This window comes from Echinops telfairi, unplaced genomic scaffold, assembly GCF_000313985.2.
Source record: "Echinops telfairi isolate 266 unplaced genomic scaffold, ASM31398v2 ScPeMD7_6;HRSCAF=24_0, whole genome shotgun sequence".
NCBI lineage: Eukaryota > Metazoa > Chordata > Mammalia > Afrosoricida > Tenrecidae > Echinops > Echinops telfairi.
Window position 1 is genome coordinate 14,512,851 of NW_022103902.1, and position 18,788 is coordinate 14,531,638.

An 18,788-nucleotide genomic window follows, 5' to 3' on the forward strand; every position below is an offset into this window, starting at 1 on the left:
GCGGCCATCTAGCTCAGAAGCACAGCAGCCTGTGCGATCACGAGGTGTTGAAGGGATCAGGTATCAGGCATCATCAGAACAAAAAATCATATCATAGTGAATGAGGTGGGGAGTGCAGAGTGGGGACCCAAAGCCCATTTGTAGGCCACTGGACATCCCCTTAAGAAGGGTTTTGGGGAGGAGATAAGCCAGAGTGTGATGTAGCAATGATGAAACATACAACTTTTCTCTAGTTCCTAAATGCTTCCTCTTCCCCCACTATCATTATCCCACTTCTACCTTACAAGTCTGGCCAGACCAGAGGATGTGTACTGGTATAGATAGGAACTGGAAACACAGGGAATCAGGGCGGGTGATCCCTTTAGGACCAGTGGTGTGAGTGGCGATACTGGGAGGATGGAGGAATGGTGGGGTGGAAAGGGGGAACCGATGACAAGGATCTACATGTGACCTTTCCCTGGGGGACGGACAACAGAAAAGTGGGTGAAGGAAGACATCGGACAGGGCAAGATATGACAAAATAATAATTTATCAATTATCAAGTGTTCATGAGGGAGGGAGGAGCGAGGAGGGAGGGGAAAAATGAGGAACTGGTGCCAGGGGCTTAGGTGAAGAGCAAATGCTTTGAGAATGATGAGGGCAATGAATGTACAAATGTGCTTTACACAATTGATGTGTGTATGGATTGTGATAAGAGTTTATGAGCCCCTAATAAAATGATGAAAAAACCCCCCCAAAAAAAGTCAACAGAAAAAACCCCCAAATAAACAGAAAACATGAATACAAATTTGTGGATCTAGGTAAATTAATGGACCACTTAGGTTCTTGGTTATCATTGGTTTATGTCAGTGTTATAAGGTTCTTGGTTATCTGTGCTCACTCCCTTTGGCATAAATTAAGTAGCATATGCCTAAAAATAAACAGAGTTTAAAATTTTCTACCGGTCAGAATTCTCATGGTTGCCAGGATTACCCGGCTGAGTGGCACACCATAAGGTGGCTGCATGATGAACTGACTCATTGGATTTCCACTAGTCAGTGCTTATGTTCATTATATAAGTGGGGACGCTTGCTGTTCAGATTTAAAAAGGAAGTATGAGTACTTATTTTGAAAAAGAATAGGCATCATTAGTGCCCCCTGAATGTGCTAGAACACCTTCCTGAACCCTAAATTATCTTCAGGTGCCCTTGTGTGCATTCTAATGCCTCTTCCAACTTTTGAGATCTGTTTAGCTTTCCCTGAGTCCCTCGCTTCCTATAAGTTTCCTATACGAAGTCTCTCTCATTAAGTGTCACGTGTGCGCAGCTAAGTCAGCACATAGCACTCTGTGAGCTCAAATGTCATCCTGTTCTGCCTGCCTGTTTGTCTTTTCATCCCACCTGGCTAGATGCTCCGTGGAGGAGTGTGTCTTTATGCATTGTATTTTCAATCTATAATCCATAAGATAGCACCTGGCACATCATGGATGTTTTTAAAATGTCTTTAGCTTTAGTAAATAATGTTATGGTGAAGTGTACATAGTACTTAAGTCACTGGATTTGACTAAAATGACAAGAAAAGCATTGGATACTTTTTAGAAATTAGCCAATCTTGATACTCTGTATAAAATTAACAAAATGCGCTATTCTGGTAGACAGAGTGCTAGGTCCTCACATTAGAGTTTGTAGATGATTCTGAGGCAATAGGGTGAAAGAATTTGATGTGGCAAAAGACAGAATCCATAAGTTCGCCCTGCTCTGTATGCCGTGACTGGTCTCCGTCATCTAGAACAGATGCAGCCCTTCCCTTCAGTATGTTTTGTTTGGTTTGCTCTGCTCTACAAGAGACATGGAGAAGAAGGGCGGTTACAGGAGTGAAAGATCTGGAAAGGCTTATTCGTGGAGGGACCATTGCAGGCACTAAAGATCATTTGCTTAGAAATGGCACATGCTTCCCCTGGCTACAGTGGTTGGAAGAAATAAGGTCACACAGCAACAGGGAAGTAGATTTGGCTTAGGTCTTGGAATTCCCCAGCTTTCTCAAAATAAGATGGCTTTTTCAAAATTGAGGACTTGTTCAAATAGTTTTACTCATAAAACTGTGTGCATATTTTACATTTCACATTTTCAGAAGGAACATTTTAATTTGCAGTTTAACCACAGTAACTTTGTGTAGTAGGTGGTAGCCTTGTTAATGTTTTCCAAATGATATTAAGACATTTTGATTTATTTGTGATCCTCCTTAGCATGTCTTTGGTAGAAACAGGAGGTAATACTAAGTCTTCTGACTCAAGATCTTATGCTGTAACCATTTTAACAGGCAGATGACTATGTATCATGAATGTTACTCAGGAAATACCGATGCATGGGAGGAAGTTATACTGTTTGCTTGTCAAATTCTCTTCTGAAAATCTCTGCTTTTTCAAAGATTGAAAATAGCTTTGCCCAACCAATTTCTCAACTCATGTCTATCTGTAAACTTGGTTTCTGTTTCGTGTTATCTGAGTGGTTCATACAAAAACCTTCTGCTTGAAAACCTAAAACAACAACAACAAAGCCATATTGTTGAGAATAAGGGGGTCAGAGCAGACCCCAAACCCATCTGTAGACAATGGGACATCCCCTCACCAAAGGGTCAGAAGGAAGAGATGAGTCAACGAGGGTGTTGTATAACACCAATGAAACACACAATACTCCTCTGGTTCCTTGAGGCTTCCTCATCCCCCACTGTCATGACCCCAGGCCTGCCTCTCATTGACGTCTAGACCAGAGCATGTACACAGGTACAGATAAGAGATAAGAGCTCACAACGCATGGAATCTTGGTACAGAAATTGGGAATATAGATACCAGGAGGGTAGCGGGAAGATGGGGAACAGAGGGAAGGAAGGGGGAACGGATCACAATGATTGACACATAACCACACACAACCCCCCACCAGAGGGACGAACAACAGAAACCTGAGAGGAAGGGAGACAGTGGTTGGTGTAAGATATGAAAATAATAATTTATAATTTATCAAGGGGTCACGGGGCGGGGAAGAAAGAGGAGCTGATACCAAGGGCTTAATAGGAAGTAAATGTTTAGAAAATAATGATGGCAACATGTATACAAAAATGCTTGATACAATTGATGTATGAATTGTCATAGCTCCCAATAAAACGATCTTTTAATAATAAAAAAAGAACAAAAAAATCATATTTCAGAGCACTGGAATGGAAAATTTAAAAACAAAACAAAACCAAAAAAACCCTTCTGCTTCCTTATGCTTCATGTTGGGGCAGTCCCAAACTTGCTCCTACTCAGTGATGCCTTCCACTGCTTCCTCATGGAGCCAAAAGTCATCGCCAAGCCATTTCCCTAGATCGTTAGCTTCTTCTTTACCACCTCTCTGAACTGCCCATCTTCTAGTTTAATGTTCCTCCTGAGGACACTAAAACCCGATTTGCTCTTGTTTTGACACTGATAACTATAGTTTTACTTTTTCTTCTTATTTAATTCCATTGTTGCCGTTTACCAAATGATACCCTGGCGGTACAGCTGTTCCTCTCTCCCTACCTTCATCATTATCAGCAAATTATCAATCTAATTGACTATGCTCGCTGAATCTCTGGTCCCATTTCAAACTTCTTGACATTTTCCTCTGGTCAGATTCTCCTCACATATCACGGCTTCTTGGGTCTAAAATCAAATCCAAACTCACTGTTGAATCAATTCCGACTCTTAGTGACATTATAGGACAGGAGAGAACTGTGTTTGTGGGTTTCTGAGACTGTAACTCTCTAGGGGAATAGAAAGTCTCATCTTCCTCCCAAAGAACAGCTTGTGATTTCCAAAGCGCTGACCTATGGTCAGCGGCCCAGTGGGTTACGCACTGGGCCGCCAGGCTTCCCTCTCCCGTGTTGCTGGCTTGAGTCTGTCCCTTGTGTGTGGACACGGAAGACTGCTTACCAGTTTCTTTAATCAGCCAGTTCTTTCCTGTTAGCTCAATCTACCAGATCCCTTCTCATAGAGCTAACTGCATCAAAGTAGAACTCTATTCTTTAAAAAATTTTTATTAAAAGATCATTTTATTGGGGGCTCTTTCAGCGCTTCTAGTTGATCCATACTCAATTGTATCAAGCATATTTGCACATATGTTGCCATCTATTTTCTAAACATTTGGTATCAGCTCCTCTTTTTTCCCTCCGCACACCTCGCGTGACCACTTGATAAATTATAAATGATTATTTTCGTATCTTACACCAACTGCTGTGTCCCTTCCCCCACGGTTAGAACTCCATTCTTAACTGCAATGTTGCACTTTTCTCCAATTCCCTGATACTTTAGTTAGTGATTTACAGATTGTGTTCCACAGGGTAGTTTACTTCTATCGAGCTCCTTTGATAGCCCCAGAAAGACTAAAAAGCACTCTTCAATCCTGCCTGAATGAATCCCTAAGGATCAGTGTTTGTTTTTCCTCCCCCTCTGTGTTCTTTTAGTTGAACTCAGCTGTTAGCCCATCACTCTCTACGATCAACCTTAGAATTTACTTTCTAGCTACCTGATCCTAATACTACTTCTACATTGACCTGTGTATACTTGTCCTTTCCACCGTCAGAATCAGTTTCTTCTCTGTTCCCAGTGTGTTGCTTGCACCTGACGTCAGCCCTTTCTGCTGTAGCCTATCATTGTTTAAAGTCAGTGGAAGCCCCTTGAGGACCGTCGTCACATGCTTTATTCCCGAAATTCACTGCAGTGCTTTCTCTGGTAAACCATGAAAACAAATAGAAAACACTTACCAATAAGTTAATTCTGACACATGAAGGCCCCATGTTAGTGAGAACAGTGCTCCCTGGGACTTTCAATGGCTGATTAATTGGAAGTAGATCTCCAGGCCTTTCTACTGAGGCACCTATGGATGGATACGAACTGCCAACCTTTTATTGAACAGCCAGGTACTTAACTAACTGTGCCATTCAGAGACTCCCTTTCCTTGGTAGGAGATCAGTAAATGTCTAGCAAATTTAATTTTATTTACACTCAAGTCATAATTACTAGGGCTTTCAACTTTTCTTGCTGTATTCATTCCCTCTACTCATACCTTAATCTAAGGGAGCAGTTGTCTTAAAATGCTATTCTTCTCTTAGAAGTTCTCCCTCAGTCTTTAATAATTCACAGTTGTTTAAAGAATAAAGTCCATTTCCTTAGCTTGGCAATTAGTCAAGAGCCACAAGTCTATCTTCCTTTGCATCCTGTTTCTCACTACTGCCTTAATTTAAAAATTAAAAAATGTTGTTCTAGTCAGACTGGTCTATTAACCATTCCTGAAATTTAAATCTCTATTCTTTGGTTCTTGATTTTTTTCCCTCCCTGGAATGCCAGTGATACTCTTCCTTTAATAGTTTGTATAAATTATATCTGCCCTTCAAGATGTCTTCTGAATATAATCTTTGAACTTCCAATAAATAAATGTATGCTCTTTGGTTGTTGTTGAAAATATACACAGCAAAGCATACACCAATTTAATAGTTTCTACATGTATAATTCAATGACTGATTACCTTCTTTGAGTTAACATTGTCACCCTCCTTTGTGTTGTTCTTCCCTATTACCATAAACTCACTACCTACTACGATTCCTATCTAATCTATCAAGTTAATGTTTTGGAATTTTTTAAATCATTTTATTGGGGGCTCTTAACAACTCTTATCACAATCGATAAGATTGCATCAAGCACATCCATTGCATCAAGCACATTTGTACATTTGTTGCCTTCATCATTCCGAAAACATTCGCTTTCCACTTGAGTCACTGGTATCAGCTCCTCATTTTTCCCCTCCCTCCCCCTTCCTTCCTCCCTCATAAACCCTTGGTAATTTATAAATTATTATTTTGTCATATCTTACACTGTCCGATGTCTCTTTTCACCCACTTTTCTGTTGTCTGCCCTCCAGGGAGGAGGTTATATGTAGAGCCTTGTAATCTGTTCCCCCTTTCTGCCCCACCTTCCTTCCACCCTCCCAGTATCACCACTCTCACCTGTGGTCCTGAGGGGTTCATCTGTCCTGGATTCCCTATGTTTCCAGTTCCTATCTGTACCAGTGTACATCCTCTGGTCTAGCCAAATTTGTAAGGTAGAATTGGGATCATGATAATGGGGGGGAGGAAGTATTTAAGAACTAAAGGAAAGTTGTATGTTTCGTCGTTTCTACCCTGCACCCTGACTGGCTCGTCTCCTCCCTGAGACCCTTCTGTAAGGGGATGTCCAGTTGCCTACAGATGGGCTTTGAGTCCCCAATCTGCACTCCCCTTCATTCACAATGATAATGATTTTTTGTTCTTTGATGCCTGATACCTGATCCCTTCAACATCTCATGATCACACAGGCTGGTGTGCTTCTTCCATGTGGGCTTTGTTGCTTCTCAGCTAGATGGCCATTTTTTAACCTTCAAACCTTTAAGACCCCAGACACTATATCTTTTGGCAGCCGGGCACCATCAGCTTTCTTCACCACATTTGCTCATGCATTCAGTGATCTTGTCAGAAAGGTGAGCATCGTGGAATTCCAGGTTAATGGAACAAAGTGTTTTTGCATCGAGGGAGTACTTGAGTGGAGGGCCAATATCCATCTGCTACCTAAATACTAAACCTATAAATATATGCACATAGATCTATTTCTCCATCCTCATATATAAATATATTTACATATGTACATGCCTGTATTTAGACCTCTGTAAATGCCCTTTGCTTCCTAGTTCTTTCCTCTATTCATTTTTACTTTCCTCTTGTCCCACTATCATGCTCAGCCTTTATTTGAGTTTCAGTAATTTCTCTCAGTTACATTGCCCTTGATCAATCCCTACCAGGCCTCTTTCACCCTCATTGCCACTGGTTTTGGATCACTTGTTTTCCCTTGTCCCAGGGTTGGTTAACACCACTTCCTTTCTCCCATATCCCCTTTCCCCATGTCCCCCGGAGCCATCAGTCTTTTTGTTTTCTCCTCCAGATTGTTTATCCAGCCTATCTTATCTAGATAGACCTGTAGAGATAATAATAAGCACACACCAAAAAAACAAGACAGCAAAACAAATCGACAAAAGAAAACAAAACTATGACGACGACAACAAAAAACAATGACAAAAAAAAAAGAAAAGCCTGTAAATAGTTCAAGGTCTGCTTGTTGACCTTTGGGAGTATTTTCCAGTGAAGTCAGATGGGGTGCCACGCCCTAGCCCCAAAGTCTATTTTTGGTACTCCCTCAGGACCTCCTTGCTCTGCTCCCCTTGTCAAGTTAATGTATTAGAACATTATTTAACACTTTTTAATTAATCATTTGGTGTGGAGCTCTTACAGATATTATAACAATCCATAATTCAGTTAGATCAAACATAATTGTACAATTGCTATACCACCATCAGTTTTATTTTTTATCTTCTTGAACTCTGATATCAGCTCCTCTTTATCCCCTCCCTCCTTTCCCCACCCAGCCCCCCAGGAACCCTTATTATGTTATATATCATTATTTGCTGTATCCTACACCTTCTAGTGTATCTGTTCACATGCAATTCTGTTATTCATTACCCTCAAAAGGAATTATACAGTCATCATTGCTATTAGCTCCCTCTTCCCATACCCTGAGGGGGAATCATTACTCCCATTACTATTTCTGAAGGGTTATCTATCTTGGATTTCATACATCAAATGCTCTGAATTATACAAATGAACATATACAGGTTTAACAAGATTAATGAGGTAAAACAAAGACCATAATAGTAAGGGGAAGAACTATTAAAGAATTAGAGGATAGTCCTGTGTTTCATCAGTGCTATACTACTCCCTAGATTTATTATCCCATCCACGTGGCCTTTTTGTGAGGGACTGTCCAATTATCTTACAGGTGGGTTTTGGGTCTGAACTTGCCAGTGTTCCTTCATGTCAATTTGGTTGCTTGTTTTTGAACTTCTGATGCATATCTTCATCAACACCTCATAATCACACAGGCAGGTGTGCTTCTTCCATGTGGGCTTTGTTGCTTCCCTGCTAGATGACCTCTGGTATAACTTCGTAGCTGGGCACCATTAGCTTTCTTCACCACATTTGCTTATGCAACCATTTTGCCTTCAGCAAAGGTATCATCTAGTGTCACATTATTAGAACAAATGGTTCTTGTACTGAGTTAAGATTTAACTAGAGGCCCAAAGTCCATCTGCATTCTGGTTGTAATTATATATATATGCATACATATACAAATATACCTATCTTTATATATTTACAGATATACTTATCTACATTTATACCTACGTATTTCATACTTCTATAGAAATCAGCTGTAATTTTAAAATTAGAGCAGCAGTCAAAAATAGATGGTCTACTTTTCCACCAGTTTTCTACTTGCATCTGAAGAGGGTCCCCTTCATATTGAACACCAGTGAGGGAGTGGGCTTTAAAAAGATCATGGAAAAATGGAATTGAATGATAATAGAATTTTTCCATGAACTTTTTGGAACCTTCTCATATAAAGAGTTTGAGTTAAGACATAATTTTTAAACCTACATCCTAAGATAGTAAAAGGTGTTTCAGTGAAAAAGTAAATATTCTTCCAGGTAAATTTTAAAGTCAAATAGTTAAAAGCAAACTAAACAACTTACTTGAAGGTACAAGTTTTCAGAGCTTTCGCAATGTTTTTATACTTAGCACATCTTTAATAGAAAAATCTAGGTTGGAGTAATCCCCAAATTTATTAACACTCTTTCCCAAGTGTACTTTTTCACTTTTAACATCTTTTGCAGACATTTGGGAAACACTTTGGTAAATTAATTGTATCTTCTCAAACTATAAGAGTTGACGTTTTCTATTTTTTTCAGAGAGGAGATAATTCAGTTTTGGAAAACGTTAATATGTAAGTGTACGCTGGTAAAAGTAGATGGTGAAACACAAAGCAGTCAAGGAGACGTGTATGTTACTATCTTGAAGAGCGGGCAAAGAAGCCTCGGGGAGAAAGGGACGTGTCCGGGCTGAGGGAACAGTGTGGAGAGGCACTGAGGCAGCGTGTGCCTGTTGTTTTGAGAACTGACCAGAGGTTCACTGTGCCTAAAGGAAGGGATGGCAGATCGTTTTGGACTGGTTGGGTTGTTTGAAAGATTTTATACATTGTTACTCTCCTTGATATGCCCTATGAAAGACTTTGAATTTGGAACTGTAATTATGAAGTATTCAGGAAAGAGAGACTTAACCTAATTTAAATCATGCATTTTATTGTGAGCAGTGATAATAAACCAAGAATATGAGGGGGCTTCCAACAGTGTGTGAGAAAATTCATATCTTTTCATTCCCTTTTTATCATAAACATTTTGAAGCCTGCTTTATACCGAGTATGAGAGTTGATTACCTATTTTGATTCTTTTTCTTTGGGGTTTGTAATTATAGCTTATTATTTTTAAAATACAGGTAAATAAGCATGATGGATTTCTCCAAGTTACCCAAAATACTCGATGAAGATAAAGAAAGCACATTTGGTTTTGTCCATGGGGTCTCAGGACCTGGTAAGTAATAACTTAATAACCTCCACAGTAAGGGTTCCAGCTTCAGCTAATGATCTTTTCAGGTTGCTTTAGGCAGAAATACAAAGTTCCTGTTCAACATTTTATCATTATCATTCCTTAAAAAGAGCCCTTAGCTTCCTAAAACGGAGGCACTCCGGCCACCACAAGGTAGCATCTAGCTCTGGTATCTACAGTCGATAGTTATTCAGCTACTAGTTTGTGATATCCTGCGTTAGATAGGCGCCTAAATGTAGACCTAATACTTTCTTGTGACTATCAATTCTTTTTGTGTTAAATTTGAGGTGAAATGCTATAAATGTTATAAATTCTATAGCTTTTAGTACCCAATACTTTGCATTTGGTAGACATACAGTAAATATCTCTTAATTTAGTTTAAACTTAGAAAATTGTCTCTAGAGCATTTCCCAGCACTATATAAATCCTTCCGAGTGGTCATTTCTACTATCACATACCTAGCTACCTGAGGAAAGAATTCTTATTACCTGAGACTTAAAATGAAAATAGTTTTCAGGTTAATGTCTATCCTGCCAAAATCTGATGTATTGCTTTTTAAATAATAAATCTTATTCTAGTGCTCGTTTTGTACTTCCCCTTACCCCCACAAAAAGAAGTGTTTTCCCAGCTGTAATCCTTGATTATTTATTTATAATCCTTGTCGTGGTAGGTGCCGTGTCATGAAATTCACTTTTTCCTAATGCCTTTTTTATGGCCTCGTGCATTAGTCTTTTCTTTATTGTAGGTACATTGGAGGTGGTGATGGTCTTTTGTGTTTGTGGAAATGTCAGTGGCCGTGCCTCCCATTTCCTAAATAATTACAGTCTTTAATTTTTCCTCAGTGCCCATGTTCTGTCTCTTTGGTCTTGAGCAGGTGTTGGCAAACTTTTTCTATGAAAGACCAGATGCTAAGTAATTTAGGCTTGCGTACCATATGGTCTCTGTCATGATTAGGCAACTCTGCCGTTAGAGTGTGAAATGTCTATTGCAGCCATAGACCACGTGTAAGTGAGAAAGTGGGGTTGCATTCCAGTAAAACTTTATTTACAAAAAACCCCCGAAGTAGCTGGGGTTGACCTCTGGGGTGCAGTTTGTCACTTGCTGGTTCTGAAGCGCCTCTGCCCCTCTTCTCTCAGATTGCTCTAGCTTTACTCAGGAGTACCCTGCAGACATACACGACATGCTCTTAGAGGGCAGACTTTCCCTGGACTTCACGAGGAGAGACAGCATGCTGCAGTAGCTGAGAGAGACGGCTTCAATGGGCTGGCCAAAGAAACATTTGAGATTCTGATCTATGTTCCCACTGCATATAACTGTATTATTGTGGTTTTCTCAGACCTAGAAAATTACCATGAACCTGTAGAGGATAATAAAAGCAGTTGGGACCAATAAATATAAATTAGAGTGTTGCTGTCAGTCAATCCTGAAAAAAAGGCGAGATCATTCTAGATTTTATTTCTAGTCTCTTGATTATACATATGTAAATGAAACATTGATAAATGTAGGCATTGACTTTTTAAAGTTTCAAGTCTAAAAGTACATGCAGTTTGATAAAGAAGTCTTAAATATTTTAAGTTCAATTTAAAAGCAGACAAAAACAAAAAATAAGTTTCTGAAGGAAGATTTTACTAAACATGTTGATTCTACAGTGAAGCCAGATAAGTAATCTTTATAATCTGTAATTAATATTTAATTTAATTGAAAACTGCTAAAGTACTTTTAAAAATCACTTTTATTGAGACATAATCCACATATCATACAAGCCAAAGTACTTTTAAAATTAAAGTTTTTCCTGCCATTTTACTTAAATTTGTAAGTTCATTTTTTAAATCAATAGACTTTAAAGCAGTGGTTCTCAACATTCCTTCCTAATGCCACAAGCCTTGAATACAGTTCCTCATGTTGTGGTGACCTCCAACCATAACATTGTTTTTGTTGCTACTTCATAACTAATTTTGCTACTGTTATGAATTGTAATGTAAACATCTGATATGCAGGATATATTTTCATTGTTACAAACTGAACATCATAAAAGCATGGTGATTACTCACAAAAATAATATGTAATTATATATTGTGAAATATTTATTTCTAATTAAAAATCAATGAAATTTTGTCTTGAAGCATGGTGTAGCATGTCTAACAGTCTTCTCACCCGCTTATCTTCATGAGTGCGGACCCGCCTGGAGATGGCTAGAGGAGCAGTGTCTCAGTTCCTCAGACCATCGGAAATATGTGTTTTCCGATGGTCTTAAGCGACCCCTGTGAAAGAGTCCTTTGACCCCCAAAGGGGTCGCGACCCACAGGTTGAGAATCATTGCTTTAAAGTCAATAAACAGCATAATATCTGTATTTAATTACATGCTGTGTTAGTGGGATACAAATTAGTTTTACTGTTGTAATCTAGATACAGCAAACTAAAGTTTTATGTGTATGTGTCCCTAAGAGAGCAAGAAATTAGTGTAAGATTACTTGTCTACTGGTACACATTAAAGCAACCGAAGAATTAAGTATATTTTTGGGAAACACCAAGGAGTAAAATGAGAGTGTTTCTAGGAAACATTCTATCTTTTAATTCCATTTTCCATTAACTTTTTGAAGCCCCCTCATTTATCATTTTCCCTTAATATTATTTTCTCAGTCACTCAAGCATGAGTATCTATTAATATTATAATAAAGCAATCAAAATGATTTGTTCAGGGCTTATATTTTTGCCCTCTAAAGCACAGCTCAAGTAATAAGAGCTCGAGAGTAAGAAATAGTATTTAGAGGAATATAATTATTCAGCTCAACTCATAAGTGTCTGCACTTTATAAATAAACATGTAAAGTCCTAGTAGATAACAACGAGAAGTCACTAACTAGTTTCAACAACAACATAAAATAGTTTCCTTAGATAAAATGGAGGAAGAGTTACCATATATACTCAAGTATAACTCAAATATCAGCCAAGGCACCCTATTCTTGCCACAAAAGCTGCTGAAAAAATGTGCTGGAGAAACTCAGCCTAAACTCAAGTATATATGGTAAACTATTTTCCTTATGGGAACTGCTGCTTTTCAGAATATTTCTAAGAAGCTCCTACCCACTTGTAACATAAAACACTCTTGAACTCATTGGCAAATAATAAGAATGTTCTACATTTTGCTGGTTCTGATTTTTCTTCCCATGGCTTTACAACTATGAATCTCAAAAAACAGTATCTGAGAAGATAGCAAAGAATCATGAGGAAGCACTGTTCCTTTTGACGACTCAGCAAGATCTGTAGGACAGACACTATCCACACATGGACTTTTAGGGAAAACCCAGAAGGCCCCCTCAGTAGACTTTAGGAAAGATGATCCTTCTGAAATGTCTCGGAACCACTCCTGGGGCCTATGGATACTTCTTGACTGCTTAATGAGGTATAAGGAATGGCATCTTATTTTGTTTATGAAACAGGATTTTAAAATTCTGTTACTTCCTGTGTTGTTTCATAATTGTTCCTCTGTGGGAAGTACAAATAAGTATTAATGGAATCAGTAAGTCTTCATGGTTCTTAAATGTTAAGTTAGAATAGTTCTTGTTTGAACATTAACTATTACATAACAATGAGGGAGCACTAACTAGTTGCAAAGACAAGCTAAAAAACAGTTCTAATCACTTGTATACGGAGCTCTATTGGCGCTGTGGGCTAGCCATTAGGCTGCTAGCCACTAGGTAAGCAGTTCAAATCCACCAACTGTTTTATGGGAGAAAAATGAAGTTGTGTGTTTCCATGAAGATTTATAGTCTTAGAAACCCTATATAGGGTTGCTCTGAGTTGAAATTGAATCAATAGTAGTAGATTTTGGATTTAATCAACTGTATCACAACGTCCTCTTCTGTTTGTCTTTCAGTGGTGACAGCCTGTGACATGGCCGGGGCCGCCATGTACGAGCTGGTGAGAGTGGGCCACAGCGAGTTGGTTGGAGAGATTATTCGATTGGAGGGGGATATGGCTACCATTCAGGTCTATGAAGAAACGTGTATCCTTTTGATTCAGTTTCCTACCTCTTTCTCTGTCAAAGGTTAAGGGTTTAATTCAAAGGTAGAAGCAGAATCAGCTGATATTATTACAAGTGTGTAATGCTGGTATTGAAAAAAATCTGATTTTGCACAATGGTAGTGAGGGGAAAAGATACAAGAAATTAATGCTCTCATTTTTTTAAGTTAGTATTCTTAATTTCAATAGCTCCTAATATTTCAGTAGTTCATAAGCTTCAGGCAACCTAATTTGAATTTTTCTTCAGAGAAATCCATACCATAGAAGAAAGGACAAAAGAATATCACCATTGATTGGTCTCGTTAAATTGTTTCAATTATGATTCCATTTAAAATAGCAAGTCTAGATAAATCATCACTCTTCACTCTTATTCTAATGAATAGTGCTAGATGCCCTTGCATTACAGCTATAGTGCTGGAGAATTCTTACTGTGTATTTGGCTATCATATTTTGGCTTTCAAACATAGGTTATATATTTAAATTTCTATGACAGAGATAAAGGCTTAAACCTTATGAAGGGAATCACTTTTTAAAAAATTCTCATTCACACATTTATGACTTTTTCTTAGATTAACTCTCGAGGTCAGAATGAATTCTTTAGTTATTTGTCATAGTCTTCCCCCCCACCCCACCCCACCCCCCATTAAAACACAGACTGGCAGATAATCGACAGTGACTTTTTGGGTGTGAATTCAAAATAAAATTATTTGAAAATTTTAAATAAAATGAGAAGTCTTTGTATTCAGGGTTAATCAAACTGGTTATCTCTCCCCTACCCTATTTTATGTTTTACTTAATCTTATATATTATTTAGAAATTAAAAATAGGAAGTTTGTATGTAATAATGTATGTATGTTGTAACCACCTGCCTTCTCAGCTTTGTCATCCTTGTGTTTGGTGTTATTAAACCCAGGCAACTCATATACAGCCACTTTTATTGATAACTTGTATATCCTTCTAGTTTTTTAAAGCACATGTATGAGTAAACACAAATGTTTTATTTTTATTTTTCCTCCCTTTCCATCCCCAAAGAGCTTATTATATGTACGGTGCTACATCTTTTTTCCTTTAAAAATTTAAATATTATGGAAGATGGGTAGTTAAAATTTTTAAATTCTCACTTTTTTTTAGGTATTAAAATGTTAAATGGTAGAATCTAGATGGTATATATATGGATGGTCATTTTATAGTTCATTCAACTTTGCTGTAGGTTTGAAAAAATTGATAATCAAATACTGGAAGTGAAATTACTTAGAGATCTTTTCAGAACAATGCACAGAAGCTTTTCTTCGTATTTGACAGTGTATAGGATCCTGCCATATGATTTATCATAATTTATTAAGCAACCTTTAATGGTATACACTTAATTATTTGTAGTCTTTGATGTTATAAAGAATGTGGTAGCATAACTATAGTATTAATTCAACTATAGTATTAATTCACAGAAGTTGAATTCCAGTGTCAAAGATGCATGTATTTTCAATTTTGATAGAGACGGTTAAATTACTCTCAATAGCAGCTATACTAATTTTACTCCCATTGACAGATGTGAGAGAAGGAGAATTTAGAGTGGTGTTGTTTGCGAGTTTTCATCCTTTCTTTTCTAAAACTACTGCTTAGTGCCTAAGATTTCAAGGTTTTGCCCAGGTGTTGATGTCCTTTTCCAGGTGACAGCTAGTCCTCAGTAAGGGAATTGAAACAATAGCTCCCCCTAAAGAGAGGCTCTTGCTTCCTTTTGATTCCAGCCTTGTTATTCCCAAACCGTGTGACACGGTACCCTGGGGTAGTCCCAGTGAACCCCCAGGTAGGGCCCCAGGGTATCTAGACTGGTGACGAAGGAAGAGTGGACATCTTGTCAGATGCCCTGTGACCTAGTAACTGGGTGATAAACAATTCCATGATGTTTGTTAAGCAGACTATGCTACATTCTCCTCAATGATGCCACCTTATCTTTGTGAAGCTGAGTGCTAGTGGTTGCTTATCTAAAAGGCAGATTCCATGTGAAAGTCAGTGTGGAACACGTAGTATCCCATCTGATTCCAAGGTTAGAACATTGTATAATGCTCAACAGGCATGTATGTCCTATGCATAAGAAACTCTGGTGATTTAAGAATGAAATGGAAATGTGTTTTCCTTTCAGTTTGTTTATCAATATTTTAAATTGCTTATATAGTTGTTAGATATGAATACTTCAGTTATCTAGACCTGCCATTTCTAAATGGACAGTTAGATACATCTTTGGGCCAAGGGCATTGGAAGACAAACTATTGAAGCACTAAGATTCTAGGGATGGAGAAAGTTTGGTATAACCTCTGTTTTAGCCCTTATGGTAGGTCTTCAAGAAATGTGCTGCGCCCTTTTGGTCTCTCTAAACAGTGAGTTTTCCTCAACCTATTCTCTCTAGCTGGTGTGTCTGTCGGAGACCCTGTACTCCGCACTGGTAAACCCCTCTCAGTAGAGCTTGGTCCTGGCATTATGGGAGCCATTTTTGATGGTATTCAGAGACCTCTGTCGGATATCAGCAGTCGGACTCAAAGCATCTACATCCCCAGAGGAGTAAATGTGTCTGCACTTAGCAGAGATATCAAATGGGATTTTACACCTTGCAAAAACTTACGGGTATGTCTAACGTAACCAAGAATTTTTAAAGTTTGTAGAAGAATGGGAAGTGAACTTTGCAGAAGCACACAAGGGTCATTCAAACAGTATTACTACTTGGGATCTAGTTCATGTTCATTATTTTAATATGTATTTAAACGTATTAACCGTCTTTGCTATCAGAGGATGGCCACATACAAGTTCTCTTATTAATACATCTTGTCTTAATCTCTGTAAAGTGCTTTCAAAAAAATAATCAAAAAATAGCTTCTGAGGGAATCTGCTGGGCTATTTAAGTTCAAGATAGAAAGGTCAGATCAGAAGGTTATAGTGAATATTTTATGGGGCTCCAAAGGAGTTGTATTGGTAGATTTTCCTGACACAGGACTCTCAGAGGGGCTTATTAAGAAGAAGTTTTAAGAGGGATGAAAACTGCGCTGGTAAGAAAAAAGGGAAGGAAAGTTGTACAGAGGAAATTTTTTTTTATCACAACAATGCACCTGCTCAATGTTTAAAGTTAGCAAAGGTGTCCAACAAGGATTTCCTTGGGAAACCTTACTCCATCCACCCTCCACTCCTGATCTTGCCCCTTCAGACTTCTTTTTGTTCCCTAAATTAAAATAAATTTAAAAGGAGCACAATTTGAGTCGCTGGAGGATGCCAAAAGTGTCGTTTTGTCGTGGTGTGAGTGGAAAAGTGCAGACTGGGAGAAGGGTCAGAGAGGTGGGAGCAGCACTGTTGGAAGTGTTGACGCAGGTTCTGTGATTTTGTAGCCATACTTTTGACTTGCCTTCAATAGTGTAAAATCTTATTGAATCATCTAATAGCATTATAGCACCAATGTTTTATTGATAAGTAAGTAAATAACTGAACTTGTTGCAGCAGTAGTGTGTCTACTTGGTAGATTTTTTGAACACTTATTTGAACATGAAACAGCACGTGCATTTGTTCCCTAGGTTGGTAGTCATATCACTGGTGGAGATATTTATGGAATTGTCAATGAGAACTCTCTCATCAGACACAAAATTATGTTACCCCCACGAAACAGAGGAACAGTAACTTACATTGCTCCTCCTGGAAACTATGATACCTCTGTAAGTACTATGGAAGCTCTTTTTGAACTCTGTGGTCCTATTCTATTTGATATTTGCCCAGTTTTAATGATATAAGTAGTTATAGAATTGATGGTTAATGTACAGATTTTTTTAATGTACAGATTTTAAGTAACTTCCATGATTATTTTTTCCTTCAAAGTTTTGTTTCAACTTGCACTTGGAAATTAAAAAATGAAATGTATCGTTTCCTTTTTAGGAGAGAGATTTAATAGAATATTTTCCTGCCTTCCTAACTTGTGTACGCTACATTTATGAGGACTTGACTCTTTAGACATAGACTAGACTTTGATTTTCATTATTTATAGTCTTATAATTATATGTACAATAGATTGTGTGAATTCTTAGTTTGAGTGAGCCATGTAAAACTTAGCCTTTTAATGTTATTTATACGTTATCTCAAAAGCTGTAGACCCATAATAGCCATTGATGTTACAGATACTTTATTGAGGAGGCCTTTATAGCATATAATTTTCCTTCAGCAAATTATGATAAAAGGTAATTATTATATTATTTCACATGAATAAGTTTGTGCTCTATGACATAAAGACAACAAAAGAGTTATGATTGAAATTCTATCCAAGCAGCTAGATTCACCCCCTCACTTGGAGACTGACTTCTATTGGAAGTAGCCACCCTGAAAGAGAGTACAGATTCCCCTCTCTGCAAAATGAGAGATGAAACACAATTCTGCTCTGACACATGGGGTCACCATGTGTCACCATACACATGATGACAACAATTCAGAATCCTTGGGGAGTGTGCATGCTTAATACACTCAGCACCTAACTGTAAGGTTGGAGGTTCAAATTGACCCAGAGGCAACGTAAAAGAGAGGCTTGGCGATCTACATTTAAAAATCAACCCTTGAAAACGCGAGCACAGTTCTACCCTGACACCTAGGAAGTCACCATAAATTGGGGTCAGCTCAACAGCAACTCTGTTTTTGATGGTATGGAGGCTTTTTTTAAAAACATCATTAGAAAAATAATGTACCTGTTTTAAAAAAAGCTGGACTGTTTGTGAGGGTTCACAATCAGTAAAACTCTCCTCTCCCACATCCAAAGGAATCTTTACCACTCTGCAGTTACCTTGAAGTTAGAATCTGAAATCCTAACCAATTTGTCTGTACTGACGATCGTGCTGCCTGTTCATAGGATGTTGTCTTGGAGCTGGAATTTGAAGGTGTCAAGGAGAAGTTCAGCATGGTCCAAGTTTGGCCCGTTAGGCAAGTTCGACCTGTCACTGAGAAGCTGCCAGCCAATCATCCTCTGTTGACTGGCCAGAGGGTCCTGGATGCCCTTTTCCCGTAAGTTCAGCCTGTGTCCCAGGACTTTAAATATGTGCTTATCTTTTCTTCATTTTTTTAAATGAAGGTTTCATGTATTTAGCCCTATAATTTATCCCTAGAAACCAAAGTAAATAAATACATTTATTTGTCTATTTGTTTATCATGGAGGTAAACCATTGGAGAAAATGCCTTGTTCATAGTTGCAAAAGGAAAGCATTATTTATAAAGCTTCCCGACAAACAAAAACCTG

The 18,788-nt window shown here is 38.2% G+C and overlaps 1 protein-coding gene across 1 annotated transcript in view; it reads left to right on the top strand.

The window, feature by feature from the left end:
* Positions 1-18,788, top strand: part of ATP6V1A (ATPase H+ transporting V1 subunit A) — a 65,492-nt gene that overhangs the window by 25,822 nt on the left and 20,882 nt on the right. Inside the window, exons 2-6 of the mRNA XM_004706406.2 lie at positions 9,406-9,500; positions 13,392-13,520; positions 15,942-16,156; positions 17,092-17,229; positions 18,405-18,556. Coding sequence (XP_004706463.1) covers positions 9,416-9,500; positions 13,392-13,520; positions 15,942-16,156; positions 17,092-17,229; positions 18,405-18,556 — 719 coding nt within the window. The 5' untranslated portion in view covers positions 9,406-9,415. The remainder of the gene's footprint in view (positions 1-9,405; positions 9,501-13,391; positions 13,521-15,941; positions 16,157-17,091; positions 17,230-18,404; positions 18,557-18,788) is intronic.